This window comes from Ostrinia furnacalis, unplaced genomic scaffold (assembly GCF_004193835.3).
Source record: "Ostrinia furnacalis isolate ACB-3 unplaced genomic scaffold, ASM419383v2 OfSCF4178, whole genome shotgun sequence".
NCBI lineage: Eukaryota > Metazoa > Arthropoda > Insecta > Lepidoptera > Crambidae > Ostrinia > Ostrinia furnacalis.
In genome coordinates this window covers 1-19,664 of record NW_021134417.1, presented here as the reverse complement: position 1 = coordinate 19,664, position 19,664 = coordinate 1, and the positions used below count along the sequence as shown (strand labels likewise).

The window sequence follows — 19,664 nt, the reverse complement described above, 5'->3', positions numbered from 1 at the left end:
AATTCAAAGTTACCTATTTTTTTACTTCAAAATTATGCAAAAATATTCTCACTCGTTAACTAATAACATTTAATTCAGTATTGTTATAATACTTCATAGAGCTCTTAAAACTACACGTAATAAGCATATTAAGTGCTTCGTAAACGTATTCAGTTAATTAGGAAAAATGATTTTAATGATTTTTGGTTTTATTTTTTTTCTCAATTATACCTTAATATATGCAAACATTTTTAATTGCAAGATATAGTCTGATATTTAATCTAATTGTATAAAAAAAATCAGCCTTAAACTCCGTGATATATTTGAGGAAAATCAAATTGAAAACATGCGAAATATAGAATTGTAAATTTCCCATCACTTTTTAATAGCAATATTTCTTTTGGATGTTTAAATATCATCAGCTCGATTGTACCAAATTATTGTATTGACATTCGATTTACATAGGTTTCAAATCGATGAGATAATTATTAAAGGTAGGCTAAATTCGACTTCCTAGATTTGTTTACATACTTTTTTAGTTAGTTACTTACATACAACTTAAGTTAATATAAGAGTGTTAAAAAATAAAAAAGACTCGACTTGAGAACCTCCTCCTTTTTTTGAAGTAGGTTAAAAACAATGTGAATGTGACTTTTTAGAACCTTCAACACTATGCACATAACAGGCGGGATTTGAAACTTTTTAGACATGAATTATTCTTTCCAAAATTGTCGACCCTAGACGCGTAAAAATTTTATTAAGACGTTTTATGTTTTTTCTCAAATATATCACGGAGTTTAAAGCTGATTTTATTAATACAATTAGATTAAATATCAGACTATATCTTGCAATTAAAAATGTTTGCATATATTAAGGTGTAATTGAGAAAAAAAAATAAAAACAAAAATCACTAAAATCATTATTCCTAATTAACTGAATGCGTTCACGAAGCACTTAATACGCTTATTACGTGTAGTTTTAAGAGCTCTATGAAGTATTATAACAATTCTGAATTAAATGTTATTAGTTAACGAGTGAGAATATTTTTGCATAATTTTGAAGTAAAAAAATAGGTAACTTTGAATTTTTATTACGCGAAAACTACGTGGAATTTTCAAACGGGAGTTTTACTATCATGTTTATATAACTGAGCTCTATACGTTTCATCAAATCAATGAGAATGTCCGTTTATGCAGTCCCATAACACACTTTGCGATGTTATAAATTTATACAATTAATTTGATTTTTCACAACCTAGTAAATATGAAGCATAAATCTAGGCCCTAGGGCTTGTCGCTATCAATTAAATTAAATTAAATTAACTACCTTTCATAAAACATGCTATATATTTTTCAATAATATTTTAGGGCCCATATGCATTATTGTGCCCCATAAAAGACTTGGTCAAATCGCTTCAGTCTCAGTAGTTGTTGGACATTCTGTATCTTTTCAAAGACAAGAAGGGGATGGATTGATGCACGCACGATGCACATTGCGCTTCACCCGGCCCCGCCCTATTTTTTTATCGTTGGCGGGTTGGCTGTGTCTCATCTGTGGTTGGCTGTCACTTTATCAGTCATCATCAGTCACCTCACCGGTTTGTCAAATCTGTCAGTTGAATTTTTGTCGTGTGGTGCGATGCACGTACTGGAATTTTAATTAATCGAATTTACTTGGTATAAACCCGGTTTCTTGTTATTTTAACCAAATTAGCTTACTCTCCTTAGTTTTGTGGTATACAGACAGCATTTTAAAGGAGGTGGTTATGAGTTTCGAGCTGTAAATTCAGTTGCTATTAAAATGGGAGCCAAAGTGTCTAGGAATGATTTTGAGTGGGTCTACACAGAGGAGCCGCATGCTAGCCGCCGGAAAATCATCTTAGGTACGTTATTACGTCATATTATATGCTATTCAGGCCGTACTGTAGTGTCGTACCTAGTTACCAAGTAGTGACAAAGACCGTAGCTGAATAGATTTCGTCTAGTGAGTTCTGTACATGTTTACTTTTAATGAAATTTAGCAATGACGTCATATCTTTCAGCTTACACATTCTATGGGCGGAACATTTTCGTTAGTGTCCGACCGAATATGGATTTTCAGCCGAAAACGGAAACGAAAACGAAGCTTCGGCTGCAGTCTCATTTTCGGCCGAAAACGAAAACGAAAACGAAAATGACCTTCAACTCTTAAATTTCAATCTGAAATTATGTAAAAACTTTGAAAACCGTTAATATTTTGACCAAAAACATAATGACGTTTGACAGTTGATTTTCATAAGGATTGATTAAAGAAAACCAGCATTAAAACACAAAAAAAATAATCATGAATTCTTAGTAGAATATTATATCCGGTGTATATTGAAATATTGGGAAGTGAAGAAGAAATAAAGGGTGTCCAGTGGGAATTTTTCAACTTCAAAAATGTATACAAATAAATAAATTATTTTTTTATTATTTATTACAAATACAAACTGGAGTTTAACAATTGCTCAACTGCGAACGCTCTGTAGGCTCCCGACCAGTGACTCATGGCGTATTTCAAATCCGCATTAGACTCTATTTTGAAACAATTAAACTTAATGAAAACTCTTTGGTTTTATTTGTATTCAATTTTGAACTTGGAAAATTCTCGCTGGACACCCTTTACAACGTAACCTCACTTCACAACTTCAAAAGAGTGTGACAATACCGCGTCCGTTCAAGTCTGATTGGAATCATGAGTGCACCAGATTCACTCCCGAAGATATCGGAATGATAAACGTCACCATCTTATTCACGCATTTCTGATATTCGGTTTGGCCGAAGCTTCGGCTGGTTTTTGGCCGAAAACGAAAATATGGCCGAATGTCCATTTTTGGGCCGAAAATGGCCGAAAACGAAAACGAAAACGAATATTCGGTCGGTCACTAATTTTCGTATAAAAGTAGTTACAACTTTGATAACACTGTTGATTTATTTTATAGGTAAAATTATTCAAAGTAAATATGTAGATGACTGGGTAATATACCTACAGATTTTTTTAAGCATCTAACTATTAATTTTAATATAAGGAATTTCTTCATGATTGCCTTGGAGTAACCAAATATTGTAGTTTTTTTTCTAATTGATTCTGGAGTCAGCAGTTTATTATTTCATAACATTTAAGTTGGTTGAACTAAAAGCCATATTATTATTATGATTGTTCACATTTTTGACTCTTGTAGCCCTAGCCTGGTTTGCACCATCTCACTTTATAAAAAACTTAAAAAGTCTAACTCCATATAAAAACAACAGTTATGGTTATAGTTACAGAGCAAGGTCCAGTGTAACTGCCTAAATATCTCAGAGGATATTCATATGCAAATGCAATTATAATCTTGTAAAATCTTTGCAAAGAGGCTGACAATAGTGACTGGGTTACTTGCGCTGCTTCTTCTCAGCACTGGCCCATAATCTCAAAGCAGTGGTAGAGTTGGTATGGTTTTTTTAATTGAATACAATCTCTAGACTAGCCCCATACCTTTTTGTTTAGAAATTTTTTGAAGTTTACATAATATTTCGCTCCTTTGGTGGTTACAGATATGGTGGTATGTAAATCTATCACTAGGGTATTAAATATAGGGTTGATAAAATAAGTAGGTATGTGTAAAAGTGCTCTTTGTGAGAATACTTACATCAAATTAACGATTTGAATAAAAAAATTATTAATTCTTGTACACTCACAAATTCATCTTAAACTTTAAACACACTAATAGCTGTGACGAAATTGTGAAACTGTTTACAATTATTGGTGTCATTGTCATTTTTTATTGGTCCGTGCTGTAAGATGTTTTATCACAGTTGTATTCCTATTAGAAAGCACTATTAACCTGAAACCTGACTTTAGCCGTAACTATTTTTTATTTATTTATTTAAAACTTTTGCGACATGAAATTTTTAAACTTAACTCTTTCAACACAAAGGTTAAAAAAACACATCTTTTGTTGAAATCGGCTAAAAATATCTCAAAAAGACTTATCATCTGCAAAATTGTCTGTCTGATATCAACTTTGTGATATATTTGGCATTATAAATAAATTATAAGTAGATATATTATCAATAAAACATGACAAGTTGCCAGTGCCAGGGTTGTCAAAACTCTCTCAATCTTTTTTCAATCTATACTAATATTATAAATGCGAAAGTAACTCTGTCTGTCTGTCTCACTTTCACGCTTAAACCACCAAACCGATTTTGATGAAATTTGGCATAGAGATAGTTTGAGTCCCGGGAAAGGACATAGGATAGTTTTTATCCCGGTTTTTGAAAGAGGGACACGCGCGACAAAGTTTTTCTGTGACAGACATACTTCCAGGCGGGTGAAGCCGCGGGCGGAAAGTACTTTATAAAGGCAGTCGGAATATAGCTCCCACCAAATGTTTTGCCCATTCCCACATTTTTTCCCAAAGCAGTGGTATTGTCAAAATTATTTGAGTAAGTAAAAGCACTTTTACAAGCCTTACACCCGTCTCACGTGTGCGTGGACCCACAGAGTGTCACACAAACCAATGATAGAGCTCTATTCAACACTGTGCGTTCGATTTGCTGCTTCGCTTAAGCAAGCATCGTTTGTGAATATGGGCGTAAATGCCTTTGGTAATAATTCCTATTTTATAGCCATTCTACTAATGTAAAGAAATGTTTTTGTGAAACTAAACCGCTGGCAATTAATTGTTAAGACGTGAACGTTCGATTAAAAATAATGTCTTTTTTCACTATGATAACCCTAGCAATCTTGCCAACCTTATCTCAAGTGCTATTGCCGAAAATTATCAATCAATCATCTATTATGATATTACGATATGATATCAGTCGATTCTAGCCATAACATTTAATTATCAATCTATACTACATTGAGAAGGTTAATAAACTAGCTTTTGCCCGCGGCTTCACCCGCGTGGAACTTAGTTTGTCACATAATATCGTCATAAATGATAGCCTATATGTTATTCTGAGTTATAAACAATATTACTATAAAGTTTCAACAAAATTCGTTTAGTAGTTTTTGCGTGAAAGAGTAACAAACATCCAGACATCCAAACTTTCGCATTTATAAAATTAGTAGGATATTTATTTAATTTGTTAGGACAGCAATATAATTCACATTAGATGTGATTAAATATTAGTTTATTATGATAAATTTTGTCTAACGTTAGACTGGCTGTGCCCGCGACTTTGTTCGCGCGAAAATCGTTTTTGAATATTTTTCCCGGTTTTGCATCATTTTTCTTTATTGTTCCGTCCCTATTAGCTGAAGGGTGATGTTATAGCCTAAAGCCTTCCTCGATTAAGGGGCTATCGAAAAAAAAAATATTTTTTCAAATCGGACCAGTACTTCCTAAGAACCAAACAAACTCTTCAGCTTATTTTTGAGTATACTATAATATTTAGATTTATAAATCAATACCCTCGATTATCTATTTAAAATCTTTATTGCACACACAAAAAAAATGCGGTACAAAAGGCGAACTTAATGCCATGTGGCATTCTATACCAGCTGACCTTAGCCAATTTGAGTAGGTATTGCAAAATAGCATTAATACAAACTTGCATACTTATTATGTTGTTTCAAATTAGATGCAGGCCGCCACCAACCGGCCATTGTGGAAATCATTGGGGGAGGCCTATGTTCAGCAGTGGACGTCATATGGCTGAAATGATGATGATGATGATTAGTTTCAGTAATTCACTGTTAGTCACTTGAAGTCTAATATTAAGAACGGACACTTCACTCCGTCAAAACAAAACACTTGATAAATAACTTTCAATTAGCTGCTAATTGCGTAATTAACCAGCGTTATTGCAACCGCTTAGCTAGGCCAATAATGAATGACTACCAAAAGTTTAAAGCGAGGATTTTAATAGGTTTAAAAAAATAACCAAAGTGTACTCTTTCTTTGTTTTATCATCAGCTTTGCACTGGATGGAAGTCGAACCTTAACTTCGAACTCCTCCTATGTTCTTCTATTTAATTTCGATGCGGGTCCAATGACAGTATGACTTTCCCCCGGGACAAACTTGACCTTCACTGGTTGGGTTATTGGCGGTCAAGCTGTAGATCCTGGCTACACAAGAGTTGCAGCGGTGGGAACGGGAGGTGGGAATAGTCCCGTTTTACTACAGTTCTCGTATAGAAAAATATTTCATAGCGTACTCCTCAACTTCGTAGAGACGTTCTAAACGTGCTAATTGATAGTCTTGTTACGCCTGACGCTTGAACGTGGGAAAATTGGTGCTAATTTACGAATTTAGCGACCAACCGCACAGTTTGTGATGATGAGTGTATAAATACATCGTTCGTTTTTAATTCCGTCCACTGCTGGACAAAGGTCTCACTCACGGGTTTGGGAGACCTGAACAACGAGATTCAGTAAAAAAAAACTCATTAAAACTCATTTATTTCTGTAAGTAGGATTTAAAAAAGCACTTTTACACGTCCCAGTATTAACCCTACCACTGCTTCAGGACAATAAATGGGCCAGTGCTGAGAAGAAGCAGCGCAAGAAACTCAGACACTATTGTCAGCCTCTTTTTCAAAGGTTTACAGGTTTTCAAAATACATAGTTATAAATATTTATGCGAGCTAGGCAGTTACGCATCCCAAACATTTTTATCTTTTAAATAATCATCGACTTTATAGTAGCTCTTTTTCATTAAGGTACTTTTAATATGTTCGTTTCAGCCAAATGACGTCCACTGCTGGACAAAGGCCTCCCCCAAGGTTTTCCACAATGAACGGTCCTGCCACGGTAATACTATCTATACAGTATTCCAACTCGGCCATATTTTTGAAATAAATGTCAACAGCCCCGCGGTACGTCACGGTATGACAACATGCGATAGGGCTGCTCACCGTAGTACCCATTCAAATTACATCTGTCTACTAAGAATTTCTATCTAGTTTTGTGATTGTAATTTTTTTTTTATTTAGGCAAACAAAATACTTTGTGAATGGAATAGGATAAAAATGCGTGTTGTTTTGTGATTAGTAGATTTAATTTTAAAAAATATACTAAAATAATTTTGAATCTACTAATCATAATGAAGTACTTAATGACCTGTTACTTTAATTTCGGGCTGGCGAAGTCGTTGGCCAAAGCTGGTTTTATGCAATACTAGCGGCCGCCCGCGACTTCGTACGCGTGGATCCCGTTTTACCCCCTTCATCTATCTTACACGGTTAAGATTTTTTCATACAAATGTTTTTTCCCGCTAACTCCCGTTCCCGTGGGAATTTTGCAATATCCTGTTGTAACTAAGCTTTAAGTTTACTAAGGTACCTGCATACCAAATTTCAAGCGTCTATCTTACGCGGTTTAGATTTTTTCATACAAATGTTTTTTCCCGCCAACTCCCGTTCCCGTGGGAATTTTGCAATATCCTGTTGTAACTAAGCTTTAAGTTTACTAAGGTACCTGCATGCCAAATTTCAAGCGTCTAACTTAAGCAGTTTAGATTTTTCATACAAAAATATTTTCCCGCTAATTCCCGGTCCCGTGGGAATTCCTAAGTATCCTATAACCTGCCCAGGAGTATGAAGAATAATTGTACCAAGTTTCGTTAAAATCCGTCAAGTAGTTTTTGTTTCTATAAGGAACATACAGACAGACAGACAGACAGACAAAAATTTTACTGATTGCATTTTTGGCATCAGTATCGATCACTAAATTAATCACCCCCTGATAGTTATTTTGAAAATATATTTCATGTACAGAATTGACCTCTCTACAGATTTATTATAAGTATAGATAATTTTCATTTCAAATCGAACTGACTGAAAATGACCATTTCTGACAGTTAATGACTAGTTTTTGACAAATTTGATCGTTTAAGACGGTCAGTCAAATTCAATCACCTTATTCATTTTCAACACTAGGCCATCGACGTCCGTTCGGCACATTCGCGACACCCCTAACTTTTGGATCTCGGCCACGTCCCGTGATTTGAAATTCGAAGGAAAACTCGCGTTTTGTCGGTTTATATGAAGTTACAATACTGTATGATATTATTACCGTGGTCCTGCGCTGCCCGCAACTTTTAATATGTGCTTTGAATTTATGAATGGGTAGTTCTACAACAAATTAAATGGTAATTTATTAAATAATTTCATACATTTCCCCATAAATGAATTCCCAATCTTATGCAGTCTGAAATTTGGAACGGCAAGTTTATTTTTGTTTCTTGTATTAAATTTATTCATTAATAATATAGGTCTAGTGCATAACTGAGGCAGTGCCTGAGGCATGGGAGCGGCACGGGAGGGTGTTTTTGTGACTTCAATCGTCATTATGTTATGTTACCGACTCCGTTAAGCCCTACATATACCTAATAGGAGCAGTTCGAAAGAGTTACGGGACTACTCTCCGTTCCCACCGCTGCAACTCCTGTGTAGCCAGGATCTACAGCTTGACCGCCAATAACCCAACCAGTGAAGGTCAAGTTTGCCCGGCGAAAAGTTAAACATTCACTGAAGAACATAATAAGATGAGTTCGAAGTTAAGGTTCGACTTCCTTCCATAGAGAGTTATGACCGTTTTACCCCCAAATTTTTAAGTGACCCTTATGGTAACACAACAGGAATTTTGTTTCCATAGGGGTCACTTAAACATTAGTAATTGATGGTGAAAACGGGCATTAGTTTGCTCAATGATCGCCCCTAACTTCATCTTTTGTCCACAGAAAAGTACCCCCAAATCAAGAAATTATTCGGCTACGACCCGCTCTTCAAATGGGTGGTGACGGCCATGGTGCTGACACAAATACTGATGATGCCGATTGTCCAGAGACTGAGCTGGCCAGTTGCGATGGTGCTGGCTTACTGCTTTGGAGGAGTCATCAACCACTCACTCATGTTGGGTAAGTAGCTTATGAATAATGTTTAATTAAGGATTTACCACACTCCAGTCGTCGCTTGCTCAAACAGAGCCAGCCACAGTCTGGGGAGGACTCGCGAAAGAATGTCCACTGTCTAAAGTCCGGTCGCCGAGCACGTATAATTTCGTCGAATGACCCCGAGCTACCCATCCTTATCGCTCGCGCGTAATTATATTACTGTCGCGCTCGCACACACACTACGGCCGTCCGTCGCACAGTTGCAACAGTAATATAATTATGCGCGAGCGATAAGGATGGGTAGCTCGGGGTCATTGGTCAACATAGACCTCCCCCAATGACTTCCACATCGCACGGTTGGTAGCGGCCTGCATCCAGCGCCTCCCTGCTACCTTTCTCAGATGATGATGATAGATAGATAGAAAGTATTTATTTGTATTAAAATTTTCCGCAGTTGACACTTCATGTCATGTCACACATTAATTTATCGAACAACAACTTTTTATTAGAGGTACGAAGTTCGCCAAGACAGCTGGTCTGTTAATAAATGACTAAGTTCTGAAGTAACAAACATAAATTATCTTTATTGACATGAATAAAATTGCATGTGGACAAGCCATGATCGGATGATTAAGGTTACGCGGTACATAAAGGTAACACTGGTCAACAAAAAAACAACTTTTGCATGTAACATGAAAACTTTTGTCTGGTTATGATTAGGACAAGGATAAGGATACTAGAAATACAATTTAAATGTTTTAAATACGAATAGTTTTTTTGTAATACCATTTTATAACATTTTAGAAATTTTGAATTTTTATCAACAAAAAGAAGTTATTTCGATTTATTGCAACATTAATATGAATTTCCTTTTATGATTTTCGTCTGTATTTTGCTTCAGGAATGTCTCGTTTTAATGTCCAACAGTAATCCGCTAACATTCGTGGGCTCCACTTGCTTTGATATCGTTTTTCCATGGTAGAAGTCTTGATAGAATCTTTCACCGTGTTCATCGCTGATGGCGCCCAAATTTTCAGGGAAGAAGTCTAAATGTGAATGAAGAAAATGTATTTTCAATGATATATTACAGGCCAAAGCCTTATAAGTAGATAAAAGCTCCGCAATAGTACATTTATGGTCACTTAATCGGTGATTTCCTAGAAAATTTGAAGTTACTTTAATGAAAGATTCCCAAGCTGATTTTTTTTTAAATTACTAAGCTTTTCTTTAATTAATATAATTATCATCTTTCATCAATTGCCTGATTGGAGGGCCAACAAATATGCCCTCAAAGTCAGGATCCAATGTGTCTTTTCGATTTTTGGCGTAACGGCCAGATCGCTAGTTTGAGGTGGTTCTGGTAGCGGACTACCGGTAGATGTTCATTATGAGGATCGGTCTTTTAGCTGAAGGCAGGTCAGGATACTTAATTTTACTTTTTGGTTTAATTGTTATACCTTTTTTGTACCAGTAAGACAAAAATAACAATCAGATGATTTGTTCGTTGGTTCCAACCAAATCATAGGGATTGCAAAAGGCATAGATCGAGATCTTTTCGCCCACCCAGTGAAAAGACCCACATATGTAACACAACAGATGTATGGAACCCTCACTTTGTCTTGTTGTCCGATGGAAAAGCCAAAATACTGTTTATATAACTTAGTTACTAATGGTGTCAAATTCCTTCGCTGAGTTTTGATTGTAATGTCACCACAAATTTAAAAAAACTTGTAAGGATCATCTTTGCACTTTCTTGACATTATTTAAGAATCACTTAACTCTAAAAACAGAACAAAACACTACGCTCTTCAAATAAACAATTTCTCTGAATGCGAAAGTGAAACAAAAACGTTTAATTTTTAATTTTGTGGGTAGTAGCTGTAACACGAAAACTAGACGTAATGAAATCAAAATAAATATGGGAATAAATTGAGGGTAGGTAGGTAATTTAAAATTAGCAAGCATCTTTCTTGTTACAAAATTTTGTTGACCAGTGTAATTATTACAGCTATCACAGTTGCACCTTAATCATCATCATCATCATCTCAGCCATAGGACGTCCACCGCTGAACATAGGCCTCCCCCAATGCTTTCCATGTTGCCCGGTTGGTAGCGGCTTGCGTCCAGCGCTTTCCTGCTACCTTTATGATGTCGTCGGTCCACCTTGTGGGTGGACGTCCCACGCTGCGTTTTCCGGTACGCGGCCTCCACTCCAGAACCTTGCTGCCCCATCGGCCGTCAGTTCTGAGTACTATGTGCCATGCCCATTGCCACTTCAGCTTGCTAATCCGTGGGGCTATGTCAGCGACTGTAGTTCGTTTACGGGTCTCCTCACAGTTGCACCTTACCCCCTGGTAATAGGTGTTATTTTGCAACAAAAATGCATGGTCTGATGAGCTATACTTGACTTTTCTCGGTAACGTATTGGTATTGGTTATCGATTTCCTTTACGATAACGGTTCACGGTATTTGCGTATAGATTTGTAAAGGTTTATTGTGTTTTGAATGCTAGTTTTGACTCACGATTCTTCCTTGTTATTAGGGTAATAATAATTACTCAAGTTTGACTTAAGGTCCTATGTCCCCTAGATGGCGCAGAGGGCGTCCACAACAGTCCTCCATCGCGTTCGGTCTTGAGCTTCGCGTTTGATCTCGCTCCAGGTCTTGCCGATTTTCTTTATTATATCCCTTAGGATTCCACTTTGCTCACCTGGGTGAGCGTCCAGGATGGCGAGAGATTGTGAAGAGGCGAGTCCAAGTGTTCGAGGAGCAGCGTACGACTGAACTCGACGCGAAGCGCGATGACTTCAAGTCATCGGCCCGTCCATCTGCCGCCATTCACTATAACTATATTGGCGGCGTGCTCAGTTGCCCTCAATGTGCGAGGGGGTTTGCCGCGAAGTTCGGCTGCGTAAGCCATCTTCAGGCACACCAGCGCCGCCAAGACAGCTAGGAGTCGGAGCCGCCATGGCCGAAATCGGTCGATGGATCAATCATCATCATCAATATCACCTGGGTGAAATGGTGATATGAGAACTTCGCGATATTTTCACGTCCGAAATACCGCAGTCTCAAGACAAAAGTCTTTGACCAGTGTGTGTTGCCAGTGATGGTATACGGATCTGAGACGTGGTCGCTTACTGTGGGCCTCATACTCGTAAGAAAGCTCAAAATCACCCAAAAGGCGATGAAGGGTGCTATGCTCAGAGTTTCCCTGCGTGATCGAATCAGGAATGAGGAGATCCGCAGGAGGACAAAAGTGACCGACATAGCCCGCAGAATCGAAATCAAGTGGCAGTGGTTGATAGCGGCCTGCATCCAGCGCATTCCCGCTACCTTTATGAGGTCGTCTGTCCACCTTAATCTATACCATGTACCAGTAATAATGGTTTAATGTTAAATTAGTTGTACGATGTTATCCACTGATAACAGCACTCCTGAATCGCAATCACTTTTGAGAGTTTTATCTTATCACGGTCTATGGCACTTCAAACCGATTGTGTAGGATTTTCCCGACTTTCGAGTAATAAAACTTCATAAAACTCATTTTATTTTTGCAAGTTGGCTTTTAAAAGCACTTTTACACGTCCCAGTATTAACCCTACCACTGCTTCAGGACAATAAATGGGCCAGTGTTGAGAAGAAGCAGCGCAAGAAACTCAGTCACTATAATAATTCTGCGTAAGCCACGATAGCCGAACGGTGAAGAGGTTCGACGCGGATTCGAACCCCGTCGTCGCTCGACTATTGTGGTGAATCCACTCGGAACAAGTATATTCAGCTTACCACGAGGGGTTAACGGGATTTTTTTATGCATAACATGGCAGGTATTTGACCACAATCGCACCTGATGTTAAGTGTGATGCAGTCTAGGTACATATCTGCGCTGTAAGTGCCTATTCACTCTCGCCTTGAAAAGACCCGGATTATAGTCTTCGGGAAAGACAGCAGCAGGCAGCGAATTCCAGTCCCTAGCTGTTCGCATTATAAAAAAATCGTCGAAACGCTTAGTAACAGATAAACGGATTATCTCTATACGAATGTTATCTCTATACGAATGTCGAAAGTGACCCTTTCATACAGGTATTTATTTAATTTCGGGACTATCTTGCGTCCCTGATGAAATCCACACGGTATTAAAACATACATAGGCATTGTTTTATCAAACTTGAGCATCTAGGATCATCTAAGATTCTGAAACTAATTCGAAAGAAACAAATTTTTTTTTTGCGAAAATGTGTTTACATCAGTAGGTGTTACAATTTTTCAAGTAGGTATCTCCATCTTCCACCTTTAGGCATGCAAAATTATTACTGTAATTGTCATTTACATTCATTAACAAAATATAATTCACATTTATAAAAACTAATGTCAGAAAACTCAGGGTCAATAATTACATTAATGTCAATTCAAGAATAATAAATTAAAAATACTAAAATTACCTATATAATGTCAACTACATTGTACTTGGTATGTCAAAAGTATTAGATTTGGACTAGGTACATACATTACAAACACATGAAACTGTCCAGGAGGAATTCGCTAATCGAATAATACGCCTTATCTACCAACAACTTATGAAGACATTCCCTGAACGAGAATAAGTCCTCCTTATTTCTTATACCCTGTGGCAGTTTATTATAAATACGGGGTGCCATTCCTGAAATATTTTTCGTAAATTGTCCGAAGTTAAAATGACTGCTTTTGAACAAACGTTCCTCAATTATACTGACTCCTTTAACACATTTGACCTGTAACAGTTAGCTTCGCCTATTGTATGACATCGTGATCGCATAGAAAATATTATAAGTCTAACGCTTAATGAGGGCTATCGTTTTAGCGCTCACCAGTTAGCGCCACTGTAGAGTAAGGTCCTGTCACTTGCTAGTAGCGAAGACAGTGGCACCAACTGGTGAGCGCGAAAGTGGTAGGAGGACTATCGCAATTGCACTCATCCAGATGGCGCCACTGTACAGTAAGGTCCTGTCACTTGCTAGTAGCGAAGACAGTGGCACCAACTGGTGAGCGCGAAAGTGGTAGGAGGACTATCGCATTTGCACTCATCCAGATGGCGCCACTGTAGAGTAAGGTCCTGTCAATCGCCAGGGGTGCCAACTGTTAAGTATAAAAACGATAGCCCTCATTGAGTCAGTGCCTGAGGCATGGGAGCGGCACGGAAGGGTGTTTTGTTACGTCAAATGACAACGAGACTTCAGACTGTACTGGGAAATTCAAACACCATGAATTAACACATGCAGAAACCGCACCGCAACGACTATTATTAGATAAAACGTCATCAAGGTCAACAGATATTGGTGGATTTTGTCATATCTATCAATGTCATGTCAAAAATAACCAATCATGCAGCATTTGGACCTCGCGTCTACGTATTGCCATCTGGCGGATTTTTCATTCGCCAAAACCCTCATTGTAACACAGACGTGTTGCGAACTTTTTTGTACTTTGGGTGTCAAAAAAAGGCAGGTATTTGACCGCAATTGCACCTGATGTTAAGTGTGATGAGTCTAGGATGGTACCTGTAAGTGCCTGTTCACTTTCGCCTTGAAGAAACCCTGATTATAGTGTACTGGAAAGACAGCAACAGGCTGTAGCAAATTCCAGTCCCTAGTTTTTTTTTATCTACAACGAGGAAGCTCTTGGCCTGTATCTCACCTGATGGTAAGTGACGATCAGGCCGAAGGTGGAAGCGAGCTTTACCTGGAATCCTCAACCACGGAGGAACTGGCTACCTTACCTCTAACTGCCGGAACACAACAATGCTGTTAACATTGTTGTTATGGCGACAGACTTAGGTAAGATGGTGGTAGCTAGCCAGGCGGACTTAGAACAAGCCCTACCACCAAGCAAACCGAACAGAAAAATCTGCCCCCACTGGGAATCGAACCCGGGACCTCTGCGTCTGAAGCAGGTTGTAGTTGTCCGCATTATAAGACTGATTTCTGTGGTCCCTCACCATTTGTCCCCCACTGGTGGAAATCTGGAAAAAATTTAGGGAGTAGGTACAGACGATGGCACGTCAAGGTAACCACTGTGGGTTCTTGTGCAGTTGTAATAGGGGCGAGTTTGAAACAAAAATGGGTAACCTGATGTGCTGTCGTGTGTACATAAATTGAAATAGGCACAGAAGAAGACATTAACCAGTTCTGTTGTTTTTCCTTTCAGCTATCCACGAGATCGCCCATAACCTAGCATTTGGCCACAACAGGCCGCTCCACAACCGACTGTTCGGTTTCTTCGCCAACCTGCCCATCGGGATACCTATATCCATCAGCTTCAAGAAATACCACCTGGAACACCATAGGGTAAGTATTTTATCATCATCATTTCAGCTATAGGATGTCCACTGCTGAACATAGGCCTCCCTCAATGATTTCCATAATGAGCGGTTGGTAGCGGCCTGCATCCAGCGCCTTCCTGTTACCTTTACCTTGTTACCTTTATAAGGTCGTCGGTCCATCTTGCGAGTGGATGTCTAGTCCAGAAACTTGCTGCCCCATCGGCCATCAGTTCTCTCTCAGTCAGGCCGTCAGTATTTATTACATAGTAAACAGAGGCTGACAAAGGCGATTTTCTTGCTCTGCTTCTTCTCAGCACATGCCAATTTATTGTCCCGAAGCAGTGGTAGTGGTACCGCTGCAACTCCTGTGTAGCCAGGATCTACAGCTTGACCGCCAATAACTCAACCAGTGAAGGTCAAGTTTGTCTCTGGGGAAAGTTAAATTCGCAACGAAATTAATCAGACATCAGACTTTTTAATACGATTATTTTATCTATCAATAAATCCATCTTAATATCTATTTAAGTGACATAGATATGAGTATTATGTCGTAGACATTGTACAGTTCATAGAAATCGCTATCCGTATCAATCACAGGTGTCTGGTGATAACACCAGTAACTATAAGCACCTTATCTTAATAATTGTGTTCAATAACCGACTATTATGCTCTTATCAGCATGTATCTAACTCGATTGCTTACACTGATAACGGCTGTTTTAAAAATACACAAATAAAATAATTTACATTATAAACTAAAAAAAAACTAGTAAAACATATTTTATTTTTGCAAGAAGGCTTTTAAAAAGCACTACACGTCCCAGTATTAACCCTACCACTGCTTTATAGGCCAGTGCTGAGAAGGCAAAATTTTTGGTGTTCGGACACGTTTAGCTACTAAATAACTCGCTACTCGACTAAATAACTCGACTAGTGCGAACAAGGCTTAAGTTCGAGCCTAAAGTCCGGTCGCCGAGCAGATAGACTTTCGTACAATGACCATTGCGACGGGCGACCGCAGTGTGTGTGCGAGCGCAACAGCAATATAATTACACGCGAGCGATAAGGATGGGTAGCTTGGGGTCATTGTACGAAATTCTATCTGCTCGGCGACCGGACTTTAGCAGACTAAAATATATTTATTGTTTATTACAGTACCAAGGCGACGAAGTCATAGACACAGACTTGCCCACGCTGTTGGAAGCGAAGCTTTTTTGTACCACTGGTGGGAAACTGCTGTGGCTGCTTCTCCAGCCGTTGTTCTATTCCATCCGCCCACTGGTGGTCCGGCCTAAGCCGCCGTCGCCGTTGGAGCTCGTCAACCTTGTCATTCAACTGTTCTTCGATGCTGTGGTCGTGCAGATGTTTGGTGAGTCTTCATCATCATCATCATTCGGTCAGATCATGGTGGCTTAAAACCGTTCGTTTAAAACAGTAAATACAAATGAGTAGGTCACATACAAACCGCGCTCGGTGCGTTTCTATGAAGATGACCTACTCATTTGTATTTTACTCTGTTTAAAAGTATAAAAAGTCACGTTGTTCATTGAAAATAAATCTACATTGTTTGTTGTAGGTTGGAAAGTCCTTGCCTATATGGTCTTAGGATCGCTAATGGCTATGGGAATCCATCCAGTGGCTGGTAAGTGGTCTATCTTACTATTTTACTTTTTATTAATATTACTAATATTATAAATGCGAAAGTTTGTGTGGATGTCTGGTTGTTTGTTACTCTTTCACGCAAAAACTACTGAACGGATTTTGATGAAACTTTACAGTGTTATTATAATAATAATAATAATAATAATAACTTTATTTATTTCTCTCTTTACAAAATACATAAAGTCACAATTTGTAACGGGTAATTATAACAACAAGGAACAAAAATAAGTATTTCGTAGAGACTGGTGTCCGTACTAGGATACCCTGTGCTACAGCACACCAGGCCTCCACCACCGGCTAATCGATACTGCGTGGTTGTGTTAATCTATTTAAGGTAAGTATTTTATATTAGAAACAAACTAAAAATAAAAAAAAAATAAAAAAAATAGAATGATAACATGTGATTTACACAAATAGGCAAAATAAATGTAAAGAAGTACTATTTCAAAAATTTAAACTTTAACTTTAAAAGCAATCTTACTTTCTAATCTTTTGTGTAAGTGTGTGTGTGTATGTGCGTGCGTGTGTGTGTGTGTGTGTGTGTGTGTGTGTGATATGTTACGGCTAAAGATAGTTGTGAACATAATCTTAAGATTAGCCGGCTAAACTTAAGTTTATCTTCGAGATGCAGCTAAAGTTCGATAACATGTTAATTTGCGTCGTGATATTCCATCTTTAGCCGGCTAATGTGCACATTAGCCAAAACGAAACGGCTAAAAATGTTTTCGACTAGCGGCCGCCCGCAACTTCGTACGCGTGGATCCCGTTTTACCCCCTTCATCTATCTTACGCGGTTTAAATTTTTTCATACAAATGTTTTTTCCCGCTAACTCCCGTTTCCGTGGAATTTTTGCAATATCCTGTTGTAATTAAGCTTTAAGTTTACTAAGGTACCTGCATGCCTTTCAAGCTAACTTAAGCGGTTTAGATTTTTCATACAAAAGGATTTTCCCGATAATTCCCGTTCCCATGGGAGTTTCGGGAATTCCTTTCTTAGTGCACCTCTACGGTACCTAAGCTACATCCCTTCCAAATTTCAAGTGCCTACGTGTAATGAAAGTGATTATCGAAATATATAAAAGGAGAAACTGACTGACTTAGTGACAGATCAACGCACAGCCTAAACGGCTAAACGAAGGCACTTGAAATTTGGAAGGGACGTAGCTTAGGTACCGTAGAGGTGCACTAAGAAAGGAATTCCCGAAATTCCCACGGGAACGGGAATTAGCGGGAAAATCCTTTTGAATGAAAATTCTAAACCGCTTAAGTTAGACGCTTGAAATTTGGCATGCAGGTACCTTAGTAAACTTAAAGCTTAGTTACAACAGGATATTGCAAAATTCCCACGGGAACGGGAGTTAGAGGGAAAAAACATTTGTATGAAAAAATCTAAACCACGTAAGATAGACGCTTGAAATTTGGCATGCAGGTACCTTAGTAAACTTAAAGCTTAATTACAACAGGATATTGCAAAATTCCCACGGGAACGGGAGTTAGCGGGAAAAAACATTTGTAACGAAAAATCTAAACCGCGTAAGATAGATGAACTGGGTAAAACAGTGGGCTAATTCAAATGCATTTGTCGAGAGTAGAAATCGTCTGTCAAATAATTTTCTAGTAATCAATTTTGAACTGATTGTCAAGGTAATACAGTTGAAAATTGAATATCAAAGCCAGACTACGCCTAATGTCAGATCAGCCGATGGTAGATGCCAAATTTCCAATATCGCGTACGAAGACGGAGAACTTTGTCAATATAGTGGTACATAAGGGTCATAATTAGTGGATGCCGACGATTTTCGCGCTGTCATCTCAACGACTGCCCACCCAGGATTCACGCGTACGAAGCCGCGGGCGACCGCTAGCTTTTTAAAAAAGTTTTCGTGTCAAAATGGTAAACATTATTACATTGTTTCCTTTTCCATTTCCTTCTACATTTTTAGCCAAGGGCCTGCGGTTACACTTAAGTTTAGCCGGCTAAAGATAGAAGAAACTAACATTAACACCTCGTCGAAGATAAACTTAAGTTTAGCCGGCTAATCTTAAGTTTATGTTCACGCCTATCTTTAGCCGTAACAGTGTGTGTGTGTGTGGGTGTGTGTTATGTGTTAGTTATTGTATTGTTTTAATAAAAGCCTCACTTTCTTCGTAATTTTTAGATATTAACCATTCGGTTAGAAGTTTCTTGCATTCTACTTTTGTTAGTGGATATATATTAAGTAAACGATTAATTTTGTTATATAGATATGGTCCCAAAAAGCAAAAGAATTTTTTGGCAAAAGTTGTTCTAAACCCTTTAAGAGTACATACAATATCTTTACGTCTAATTAGTTGTGTCCTGGGGTCATAAGATGTTTTTGAGTGTTGTTTTAATATTATTTGGAGTATGAATAGCTGTCGGATTGAGAGTACACTCCACTCCCTATATAGGTCATTTGTTGGATGAAGGTAGTGTTTGAAGGTCGCTACTTTAAGAATGGCTCTTTGGGCAACTTCTAGGGATTTTAGGTCCGTTTTGGCTGCGCCACCCCAGCTAGAGATACAATAAACAAACACTGATTGACATAGAGCATAATATACTGAACGAATTATCTCAAAATCGGCGAAGTGGCGGAGTATTTTAAAAACATATGTGAGTTTGTATGCTTTCGAAGAAAGCTGTTCCAGGTGGCAGCGAAAATTAAGATGTTGGTCAATGATAACACCTAAGTATTTGATATTCGTAGCACTTTTAAGATTATTACAGTTACATGTAGAGGTGTCAATACAAGTATGTGCTGTAAGAGCCAGATTTTTATCCACTGGAAGAGCCGCTTTGCGGATGCCGAATGTTATATATTTAGTTTTGTCTGTATTAATTGTCAGTAAATTGCCTTT

General features: G+C 38.2%; 1 protein-coding gene across 1 annotated transcript; it reads left to right on the top strand.

Annotated features, from left to right (window-relative positions):
* Positions 1 to 1,567: 1,567 nt before the first annotated feature.
* ifc (delta4-sphingolipid-FADS-like protein ifc) lies at positions 1,568 to 16,767 on the top strand (the record flags this gene model as incomplete). The annotated part of the gene is made up of 5 exons (XM_028313255.1): positions 1,568 to 1,861; positions 8,676 to 8,852; positions 15,012 to 15,151; positions 16,281 to 16,494; positions 16,702 to 16,767. Coding segments are annotated over exons 1-5 (679 nt in total), but the record flags the coding sequence as incomplete, so codon positions are not given.
* Between the last annotated feature and the right edge of the window lie 2,897 nt (positions 16,768 to 19,664).